General features: G+C 37.0%; 1 protein-coding gene across 1 annotated transcript; it reads left to right on the top strand.

Annotated features, from left to right (window-relative positions):
• The first annotated feature begins 9,674 nt into the window (after nt 1–9,674).
• LOC105639687 (patatin-like protein 1) lies at nt 9,675–12,416 on the top strand. Its single transcript, XM_089719066.1, is given in 8 exon segments — nt 9,675–9,868; nt 10,071–10,252; nt 10,360–10,546; nt 10,980–11,141; nt 11,217–11,519; nt 11,652–11,827; nt 12,138–12,162; nt 12,165–12,416. Coding segments are annotated over 8 exon segments (1,233 nt in total). The 5' UTR covers nt 9,675–9,730; the 3' UTR covers nt 12,225–12,416.
• Nucleotides 12,417–12,458: the final 42 nt, after the last annotated feature.

Genomic DNA, 12,458 nt, shown 5'->3' with positions numbered 1-12,458 from the left:
TGATTTTTAAATTCTAGATTCAAAAGCTAATTTCTATGCGAAATAATACTAAAAAAATATAGATATTTATAGTTAAATTTTATTTAATTTTTACAGGTTAAGCATAATGATTCAAATATTATTTGTTTATTTATTTTATGATTATATGCATGAAAAAATAGAAATAAAAAACTAGGCACGCATGGAGCATTTTTTGATAGGCATGGCATGCCCATCAGCCATCGTTCAGTATGAATTATACAAAGCTAGCTAGCTACTTTCTAGAAAGGAGAATCTTGGTGGGCTTTGGCTGATTTTTGTTTTTTTTCTTTTATTAACTTTTTTATTTTTCATTAACCCATAATTCTGTACGCATTTCTCATACATCCCATGCCTCAAATAGAATCCGAAAATGGCAGTCCAAGTAAAAACATTTGGTTGTGGCAATTTATCGAACAGTTTATACGCAGATATTACGTCATCGCAATCCGCATACGTTTGGATCAATTTTGTGACAATGAAAGAGGAGTTATGTGACCCAGACACTGCGATTTGTTGGTGAACTTGTTGGCCATGTTTGAACGATTTTGAGTTGCTGCACAGTTGAAGTAGATTGATTAGAGAAAAGGGCTTGGGACAGATATGCAGATGCAGGAGATTGTTTCTTTGCCTTAAGGTCATCTCATTTGGAAATTTAATGGAAAAATGTCCAAAACAATTCTTGATCGGAGATTTTCTTTAAGCAATCAAGTTAGAGTTTGGCGGGAGTCGTAAAGAGACGTTAACGGCACCTTTTTTAAATATAAAATAACCTCATTCAAATTTTAAGCTATTATTTTTATAATTTGGGTTAATTTATAAAAATTTCTAGCTTGATCATGGTACAAAAATAAGATAATCTAATTAAAAAAAAAAAAAAGAAAAAGTACGAAAAGGAGCATTCAACCAATTAATTAAATGCTTATACGGAGGAAGAGAAGGATCTGTCTCTGTGTCTGTAGTCACGACTGAACAACAAAATTGCATGTATTTGACTCACCCTCAACAAGCAACCTTCAAGAGAATTAACAAGTATTTGACTAAAATGTATTTATTCCAACTGAGGTGGACAAATGTATATATATTCTCACAAGTGTCCTAATCACAAATTATCTTTAATTTTTTATATAATTACTTGCCCCAAATTCTATGGAAGGGAGAAGAAACTTGTAGGCCTTGTTAAGACTCTAGTTGACTCCATAAATGAACATTAAAATATAAATTGAACGAGAAATAACTTGCACGAGATAAGTAAAGATTTCATAATTTGCAGGAAATACCTAATCTGTTACCCACTAAATTTACTGTTATAGGCTAAATTTATTGTCAGTTTATCATTAAGCTTTTATGTGTTTCTGAAATTTCAGTCGCCTTTTATAATTAGTGACTGATTATTATGAAATGGCAACCGAATTACCGTCACTAAAGAGCAATTCCTGTAGTGAATTGAATAATTAAATTTAACCATTTGTATTTAAAGTTTGGGAGTACTGATATATAATAGAAAACCCAAATGGTAAAATTAAGCTAAATATGAAATACACTGAATCCTTAATAAAAAACATGATTATCATATTACTGGAGTATTATTCCAAGCAAGCTCTCATTTTATCGATCTTGAGTAGATTGCTTCATTCCAATTATTAAATAGTGACATCTTACAGCTGGTTGCAATTAGATTAGTTAAAGGATAAAGTGTTGGGGCTAGGTACCACTTGCCTCGGCTCTGATACCACTTGTTGGGTCTTTTCAACCAATTAAGAGAAAATTAACGCAGCGAAATAATTAAAATTGTGACATACAGAAATTTACGTGGTTCAACTTTAACTGTTTAGGACTACGTCCACGGGACCAACTCCGAATCATTCTTACACTATTAAAAAATAGTAGGTATACAAAGAGATTATACAAAAGTAATGGCATTCAAAATGTTTTCCAAAAACACCTCATAATAATTTTCTGACTATTTTTCTCTCCCCTAATTTTAGAAAACCCTTCCTAAAACTAGATAACTCTCTCTCTACATTTTTTTTTTCTTCTTTATGCTCATCTTGCGGCATTTGCAAGTGCTCATGCCCTGAGGCTTGCCGAAGCTGGTTTTCTTGTGTGTAGTTGAGGGAAAACCTTCTCCTATTTATAGGAGAAGGGGACCCGTTAATCACGCGTCCACCGACTGGACTCGTTAATCACGCGTCCAATTTTTCTTTAAAAACAATGTGTTCCTTTTATTTTCTTTTTCAAACCATGTGGGTTCCATATGTCGGAGGGACCCACAATAATTCTCTCCCTCCCGACTACATGTGGGACTCTCCATCTGTGACATCCTACCGAGTCGAGTCTTAGCATAGAGTTGAGTAGTCGAGTTGAGTCGAGTTGAACTAAACCCGGTTGGGGTAGAATGGGTTTATAAGTGGAGTTACTTGAGTGAGAGAAAAAGATCAAAGCATATGGGTGAGGATTTATTTGCACTAAAACATACAGCTTGAGTGTTAAGTTGTAACCTTCTTACATTTGAGGTACCATTTAGAACTTTTACACACAAATTCATTGATATTTTGATGGCTTACCCGTAATAACCATTTCACTTTCCCATTTTCATCTTTATCTTCATCTTCTTCATTTTCTTCCTTTCCTCTTCCACCCCAATTTTAATGGTAGTTAAGCCTTAACTTCACTTTTTCTTCTATCCAAGTAAGTAAACCTTCTTGAAGTTCATAATTGAATATGATATTAGAATTCATAAGAATTCTTATTTATAGGTGAAGGGAGTTCAAAAAGTGTAGAAAAAAGAAGTTAAAGAGGAGCTCAAGCTTGTGGAGTAAAGGTTTGATATCTCTTTTCCTTTACCATTTTCTTGCATGAGAATTTGTGTGGTGTGTTGCTCATGAGACCATATTGCTTTATGTTGAGTGGGAGGACTGGTATTGGTGAGAAAACAGGGGAGAACAGGGGAGGTATTGGATAAATGAAGTAAATATTGAGTTTATGTTGAAATAGGGCTTGCTGGAAATTTTACCAGTAACTTCATCTTGCTTTTGACCCCATTTAGTGATGGAATTAGGAAGTGTCATAGAAGAGTTATTTGTTACTCTATGTGTTAGCTTTACATGGGTTTTTGAATCATCCAAATCGGAGTTGTATATTGTGAGATATGATCAAAAGAGTACAGACTATGCAGGCTGGAAAACGCGAAGCGCGCGCGCGAATCGCATGACGAGCTCGCGTTGCCTTCTCGCGCTCGCGATTTTCAAATGCGCGCTCGCGACTTTCACCTGAAACTCTCTGACTCTTCTTTGGCACATCTCACGCTCGCGACTTTCAAGTGCGCGCTCACGACTTTCAAGTGCGCGCTCGCGACTTGTGCTCGCAAACTCTCTGACTCTCATTTGGCACTTCTCGCGCTCGCGACTTTGAAGTACGCGCTCGCGTACTTGGCCCTTGGACTGTAAGCGCTCATGACCTTCATCGCGCGCTCGCGATTTTGGCATGGGAACTCACTGTCTCTCATTTGGCACTTCTCGCGCTCGCGACTTGTGCCCGATAACTCACTGTCTCTCATTTTGCATTCTACGCGGTCGTGACTTTGACGTACGCGCTCGCGACTTGTGTTTTATGCACTTTTGGACTTCATTTTCAATGCAATTGTATTCCTTTGCTTCACTTATATGCCTCCAATCATTTTAACACCAAAATACAACATTAGAACATGTATCAAAACAACATGCAAGCATGCAAATGATGTGAAATCAAATATACATTATGAATTATGAAGTTATGACCTATGAAGATGATGTTGTGTGATATTATTGACATATCAACATTATGCTCCATGGAGGTTAAGTAGAAACCATGTAGATAAGGCTATGTCGCGACATAGGATAGCAGATCTGCACCTCATACAGTTTGATACTCCGGCTACAGGCTGTTGAGTGGATATGATTATATATGGGCCATAGCAGCCAAGCATACAATATTCATCCAGTTTCATACAGTTTTTCTTATCACTTCGGTTTCACTATAACCTTATGGAGCCATACAGATATCTTGACATAACATTTCATGAATCATACATTATTACAAGCAGTACAAAAGATAATCAAGGTATCATGAAAGTATCATGATGTGTGTGCTTATATGTGCCATATGTGATTACATGGTTCTTTCTATACATGTATGTGTTTAATTGCTTCTTTATCTGTTGAGATATCCACTGAGCTTTATTTGCTCAGCGAGTTACCTGTTTAACTCGCAGGTTTTGAGATTGGACTGTAGAGAGTCGGCTTACAACTGCTGCAGTTCATCTGTTGAAGACTCAGTCTTCAGGGTAGCTACTCATTTGGATGTGTATCTTTGTCTACCCTTTTTATGGCATGTACAGGGCACTCAGTTGGGCCCATTTCATTTTGGCACTAGTATCATGTTTTGTAAATATAAAATACATTATTTTTGTATACAACATCAGCATGCTATTATATTCAACATACATTATGATTTCAACATGTCAGGCCATACAGTCAACCAGTTTGTAGTGTCTCGGTCCGGTTCATTCGGGTTTACGGGTGGACCGGGAAGGGATGTTACAAATTTTGGTATCAGAGCCCTAGGTTTAGTTTCCCCGGGCTTGCATGCATAAGTCAGTATAGTGTACATGCCATGTCTACCCTGATGAACTAAGCAGTTGTTGTTCTTTTAGGAGGATGTCACATGAAGGTGAGAGCGAGTCACACGCCTCCAGGCCAGTGGAGGGTGAGGCTCCAATAGCACCAGGTCAAGAGGTGTTGTTAAAGCAACTTGCGGATACTTTTCGACAGATTGCAGGGGTGATACCTCAAGCACCAATAGTAGTAGAAAGAGAAAGAAAGCCCCCACTAGAGAAGCTTCGGAAATATGGGGCGAAAGAATTCAGTGCTAACAAGGATGATAGTCCAGAAAGAGCTGAGTATTGGTTAGACGGGACATCGAGAGTTCTAGAACAATTACAATTTACACCAGAGGACAAGTTGGTTTGTGCCACATCATTGCTCATAGATGAAGCATATACATGGTGGACTACTGTTCAGCAGCGGGTATCAACAGAGCAGCGTACATGGCAATTCTTCTTGGATGAATTCAAGAAAAAGTTCATCACAGAGGCTTACCTAGATGCGAGAAGGAAAGAATTTTTATACCTGAGGCAGAACAGAATGTCAGTTGCCGAATATGAAAGAGAATTCACCAGGCTCAGCAGGTATGGTAAGGGGATAGTGACTACAGAAGCCGAGAGGTGTAAAAAGTTTCAGGAAGGCCTGAACGATGAGATTCAGATGGGAGTGGTAGCTTCCAGATTCAGAGAGTTCTCAGCTTTGGTAGAGGCAGCTCAGGAGATAGAACGAATTCAGGCCAGTCAGCGTACCAGACGCCAGCGGTCTCAGCAGAGGAGAGACCAGACTCAGAGTGCACCCAGTGCATATCAGTCAGAAAGCAAGAGATTCAGAGGTGCTAGTAGTTCAGCTAGTGCTAGACCTTCCTTTAGCCAAGGCGCAGCTAGGGGTACTAACGCGCCAGCGGTATCAGTTGTGGCTAGTTCTGCTGGAGGTAGTCGAGGTTCAGGCAGAGGAATTGGTAGAGGCACCGGTAGAGGTGCAGAGTCAGCCGGTTATACTTTTCCACCTTGTGAGCATTGTGGCAGACGGCATGGTGGAGATTGTTGGTTGGTGACTGGTAAATGTTGGATATGCGGAGCATCAGACCATCAGAAGAAGGATTGTCCGAAGAGGGCAAAAGTTCCTACACAGTTCATAGCAGGCAGAGGTAGAGGTGAGAGCTCCGGAGGGCAGAGACAGCAGTCAGAGACTGTGGACAGACCCGATACAAGAGGTCCAGCCAAGGTTTATGCTATGCGAGCCAGAGAAGATGAGGAAGCTCCAGATGTAATAATTGGTGAGTTTTCCTTATGTGATCATACAGTTTATGCTTTAATTGATCCTGACTCATCTCATTCATACATTAGTGTACCTAAACCTTGGGTTAAAGGGTTAGAAGTTGCATAAGTGAGTCAGGGTATGTTGGTTACAAATCCATTAGGAGATGTAGTACAGACTCATACAGTGGTCGAAGGATGTCCAATTGTTATTCATGGAAAAGAGTTTCCAGGAGATCTGATGGAGTTGCCATTGTTTTGTAAATATAAATTACATTATTTTTGTATACAACATCAGCATGCTATTATATTCAACATACATTATGATTTCAACATGTCAGGCCATACAGTCAACCAGTTTGTAGCGTCTCGGTCCGGTTCATTCGGGTTTACGGGTGGACCGGGAAGGGATGTTACACCATCCCTACTGCTTTGACACATAGCTCGAAGTTTTCCTTCTGCCTCAGTTGTTGACAAAGCAACACACTTCTGTAATCTTGACTGCCACGACACGGCTCCCCCTGCAAATGTGATTGGATATCCTGAAAATCCATCTCACTGCAGTCCAATGTTCTTTTCCAGGATTTAAAACAAATCGACTCACTACTCCAACTGAGTGAGCAATATCTGGCCATGTACAAACCATGGCATACATCAAGCTTCCAACTGCTGAAGCATATGAAATCTTTTCCATTTCTTCCTTCTCTCCATCCATAGAAGGGCATTGTTTAGAACTCAATTTAAAGTGATTAGTAAGAGGACAACTAACCGCTTTAGCGTTTTTCATTCTAAACCTTTGAAGTACTTTCTCAATGTACTTCTCCTGTGACACCCATAATTTCTTGGCTCTTCCGAAGGATGAACGGTCTAAGCTTCATGTCAAGACTAGATAATGTGTATTCATTGGCTATGGCCAAGACCAATTTGGTTATAAGTTTTATGACCCAATCTAGAAGACGATTATAAGAAATTGTGATGTTGTATTTGTTGAAGATTAGACTATTGAAGATATTGAAGCAGAGTGCCAATAGATCTGATGAAGACTCAACATACATACAGAGAGTCCCTCCAATAGAACGCAGACAAATTGGAGATGAAGAAAATGTTCCACAAGAACAAGTGCCAGTGTTAGAAAATCCAGAAGTTCCTTATCAAAATGAACCAGATGAAGATTATGGTGTTCATGTTCAGCCACCAGCACCAGAAGGTTCTCAAACATTAAGAAGATCTAGTAGAGTCTGACAACCATCTACTAGATATCCAGTCAATGAGTATGTACTTACGACTGACGGGGGAGAACTTGAAAGCTTTGAAGAAGCTATGGAAAATGAACACAAGAGGAACTGGATTGAAGCCATGCAAGATGAAATGAAGTCCTTGCATGAGGATGAAATATTTGAGCTGGTGAAGTTGCTTAAAGGCAAGAAAGCTTTGAAGAACAAGTGGGTGTTCAGGATCAAGAAGGAAGAACACAGCTCCCAACCACGATTCAAAGCTAGACTGGTTGTGAAAGGATTCAATCAAAGAAAGGGTATTGATTTTGATCTTTTCACCAGTTGTAAAATGACATACATTCGGACAGTGTTCAGAACGGCTTCCAATTTTGATCTAAAAATTGAGCAAATGGATGTAAAGACTACCTTCCTACATGGAGATTTGGAAGAAGAAATGTACATGGAGCAGCCAAAAGAGTTTTGTAGAAAAAAGAAAGAGAGGATTATGTTTGCAAACTGAAGAAGAGCCTATACGGCTGAAGCAGGCACTGAGATAGTGGTACAAGAAGTTTGAGTCTATTATGGGGGAGCATGGCTGTAGAAAGACTACTTCAGATCACTTTGTTTTTTTTTTTTTTCTATGAAGAAATTCTCTAATGATGACTACATTGTTTTTGCTCCATGTGGTTGATATGTTGATTGCTGGTCAGAATTACTAGCTTGAAGAAACAGCTATGTAAGTCTTTTGCCATGAAAGACTTGGGACCAGCAAAGCAAATTCTTGGCATAAAGATTACAAGAAATCAAAGAGCCAAGAAATTATGGTTGTCAGAGGAGAAGTACATTGAGAAAGTACTTCAAAGGCTTAGAATGGAAAACGCTAAATGGTTAGTTGTCCTCTTACTAATCACTTTAAATTGAGTTCTAAACAGTGCCCTTCTACGGATGGAGAAAGGAAGAAATAGAAAAGATTCCATATGCTTCAGCAGTTGGAAGCTTGATGAATGTCATGGTTTGTACACGGCCAGATATTGCTCACTCAGTTGGAGTAGTGAGTCGGTTTCTTTCAATTCCTGGAAAGGAACATTAGACTGCAGTGAAATGGATTTTCAGGATATCCAATCACATTTGTAGGGAGAGCCATGTCGTGGCAGTCAAGATTACTGAAGCATGCAAGGAGTTGCTGTGGATGAAGAAATTCTTAAATGAACGCGGAATTCATCAAGAACGATATCAGATATTTTGTGACAGTCGAATATTGTTGGTTAGCTGCAGGAATGATGGAGAGTATGACTAATGTCCCCACTTGAGTGTGCAGGGGGAGATTTGTTGTGACGGTGCCCACTCAAATGGGATCCACACACATTTGAAAAGAAAAAAAAAGAAGGAAAACGTGTTCTTTGAAGAAAGAAAGAAAAGAAAAAGGAAACTCACCAATTGCAGGCAATTTTTTTGACAAAATGGAGAGCCGTGAATGAGTTATACTGAAGCCTCAAGCAAAAAACACAGCAGAAGAAGAAACAAAAATGTAGCGAACAAGAGTTATCAAGTTTTAGGAAGGATTTCCTAAAACTAGGAAAGAGAAAAATAGTGAGGAAATTATTTTTGGGATTTTTTGGGAAATACTTTTGAGTGCCACTATTTTTGTATTACTCTCTTTGTATATCTACTATTTTTTAATAGTGGAAGAATCATTCGGAGTTTGTCCCGTGGATGTAGCCCTAAACAGTTAAGGGTGAACCACGTAAATTTTTGTGTCTCATAATTTTAATTATTCCGCTGCGTTAATTTTCTTTTAATTGGTTGTGAGGAACCAACAAGTTGTATCAGAGCTGAGGCAAGTGGTATCTAGGCCCAATATATTTTTATATAATCTTTTTGTATACCTACTATTTTTCTCTCTCTTAGTTTTAGAAAACTATTCCTAAAATTAAATATCTCTTTCTACATTTTTTTTTCTTCTTTATGCGGTGTGTAGTTGAGGGAAAATCTTCTCCTATTTATAGTAGAAGGGGACGCGTTAATAACGCGTCCACCGACTGGACGCGTTATTTTTCTTTAAAAAAAAGGCTGTTCCTTTTTTTTTTCTTTTTAAAACCGTGTGGATCCCACATGTCGGAGGGACCCACAACATAATGTAGAGCCAATTAATCTAATTATAAAATATTGGAACTTATTCCTCCAGTTAAACACAAAGTAATTGCATTTTAGGGTTTGATTTCTTTTCTTTTAATCGCACAAAGATTCTGCAAGAATGTGATTTAATTTAAAAAATTAAAGGAGACAGATGTGAACCCTTCAATCGTTTGCTTGGTTCATTAAAAAGAAGCAACAGAATGTTATCCATTGAGCAATTCTAAATATTTATTGAGAAAGAAAGCAATTCTAAATATTTCCAATTACGTGAAGCCACATCTTACAGCCTTAGTAAGAAAAATACATTATCAATTAAGCAAAACTTCCAGCCTGAATTGGACCTGCTAAAGTCAAATTCCTATATATATATATATATATATATATATATATATATATATATATATATATATATTTGGACAGACCAGAAAACTAAGCCAATCATTGTCACCTTCATTGTTCTAAAATGGAGATCGATAGGATATGTTCCAAAATTCAACCACCAAAATGTGGTAATCTCATTACTGTCCTTAGCATTGACGGTGGCGGTGTAAGAGGAATCATCCCTGGTGTCATTCTTGCTTATCTCGAATCTAAACTCCAGGTAATTTTTAATAATTTTATGACTTGAAATTTGTTTGATATAACTATTATTTTATATTGATTAGAAGGTATTTATTATTTTAAAAATGAATTTTACATTTTCCAATAGTAAAATCAATGCAGAAAGTCTCATACGCCAGCTGAAACCAATTTTTAGTAATGAAATATATATGGTTTATTTATACGTGCATGCATGTGTATAGGAGCTTGATGGTGAGGAGGCAAGGCTAGCAGATTATTTTGACCTGATTGCAGGGACAAGTACTGGTGGTCTCATAGCTGCCATGTTAGCTGCACCAAATGAACAGGACCGTCCCCTATTTGCTGCTAAAGATTTAGTGCCTTTTTACCTTCAAAATAGCCCTAAAATATTCCCACAAACAAAGTAATCAAAGATACATACGTACATATATATATATATCGCAATCAGTTAATCCATCCTTCATGAAATTCCTTAAAATTATATATATGTGTGTGTGTGTGTGTGTGCAGGGGGATGCTAGCTTGGCTGGTAAATCTATGGAGAGCTCTAATTGGGCCCAAATATAATGGGAAGTATCTGCACAAGCTAATAAGAAGAATATTGAAGGACACAAAGTTGCATCAAACATTGACCAATGTGGTTATCCCAACTTTTGACATCAAGACACTCCAGCCTACCATCTTCTCTTCATATCAGGTCATAACTCGCAATTATAATTTATACATGTATATGGTTTTTTTGAATAACTTTATATATATGACCAACGAATTTTGATTATTGGAGTTAATTTGCAGATTATAATAACATTGCAAGTTCAATTGGAATCTAATTAACCAAAAAAAAAAAAAAAAACTTATATGTATATACAATTATTTGCTGAAATAAAAGCATTTCTAGAGACCTTTTAATAGTTTTTTTCTTTTTTTTCTCTTTTTCAATCTGCAAAGAAAAGAAAGATACATTTAGTTTTGCTATTGATAAAGAAAAACAAGTAATCGCGCACACACAAAAAGAAAAATGTTAAATTTTTAAATATTTCATTGACCTGGTTTTCAAGATTTAATTTGTTTTTTCTCCTAGAAAAATGGTGTATTACGACTTCAGGAAAATGCCCATTTTGTTTATGCAGGTGAGAGACCACCCAATTCTTGATGCTTTACTTTCAGATGTATGCATAGGTACATCTGCAGCACCAACTTTGCTTCCAGCCTATTCCTTCAAGAATCAAGATTCAGATGGAAATATTCAAGAATTTAACCTTATTGACGGTGGCTTGGCTGCTAATAACCCAGTAAGAAAAAGAAAATCCCAAAATATGTAATTAAAAAGGAAAATCAAAATCTCATCCCATTTTAATTTCATGCAGACTTTGGTTGCCATTAGTGAAGTAACGAAACAGACAATAAAGAAGAACCCAGATTTTTTCCCTATCAAGCCGATGGACTATGAACGTCTCCTTGTGATTTCTCTGGGGACAGGATCTCAGACTGACGGAGGAAAGTACAAAGCTAAAGTGGCTTCAAAATGGGGGGTTATAGATTGGTTATATTACAAAGGGTCTACTCCATTAATAGATTACTATGGTAAAGCTAGTGCTGATATGGTTGATTATTACAATTCTGTTGTGTTCGAAGCCCTTCAATCTGAAAGTAATTATCTCAGGGTTGATGTAAGTTCCTATGCACACTAAGCTCAGATTTTCTGATTTCAGTATTCTTTCGTTTAAATCAACTGTGAAAACTTAAGTGTTGACTGAGTTCAATTCGAAAGTTACCCTATTTGATGTTGGCTACGAAATCAGGATCACAAACTGCAAGGTGACCTGTCTTCTGTGGATTTGTCTACAAAGGAGAACTTAGAAGATCTTGTTAAAGTTGGAGAAAACTTGTTGAAGAGTCCAATTTCACGTGTGAATTTGATTACTGGACTTTATGAACCAGTTGAAAATGCGGGCACTTACCATGAAGCACTTGAAAGGTTTTTGTCCATTTGACATTTTCCGTTATAGCAATACAGTATATAAACCCTGATGAAATGTGATATAGTGTCACTAAATATAAAAAATATACTTTATTACATTAGCATTTACATTATATTATATTTTATCAATGACGGAGAGAAGGGTGCTATGGATAGCCTTGTCCTCTAGCCCAAAAAATAGTTCCTAATTTACTATATAAATTGGTAGAAAATTTTTTGTCTTTCATTTGGGCTTATTAAACAAAACTTAAATTCTTTATATTATGGAATAAACTGAATAATCACACTTCTTATTATTGCATTGCAGGTTTGCAAAACTACTTTCAGATGAAAAGAAGAAAAGAAGCTTCGTGAATCAAATTTACCACACTCTAAGGACTCTGAAGTAAAATAAATATATGCGTATTCAGTGACGGGGCAGAATTTAGACAATAGAGATAATGCAAGCACAATATGAGAAAAATACAAGGAAATAACAAGTAGTACGTACGTAAAATAAAAACAATTGTATTACATGTAATCTTCAAATGTACCCAATTGTTTGCATTGCTTTTTTCTTCTTTAAAATAAATTGTCATTTAATGAACTATGCAAGGACAGACCTCAGCTTTGTATATTAATTATTGTG

Source organism: Jatropha curcas, chromosome 3, assembly GCF_041381405.1.
Source record: "Jatropha curcas cultivar XTBG-Jc1 chromosome 3, XTBG_Jcur_1.0, whole genome shotgun sequence".
Lineage (NCBI taxonomy): Eukaryota > Viridiplantae > Streptophyta > Magnoliopsida > Malpighiales > Euphorbiaceae > Jatropha > Jatropha curcas.
This window is presented reverse-complemented; position numbering and strand designations above follow the sequence as displayed.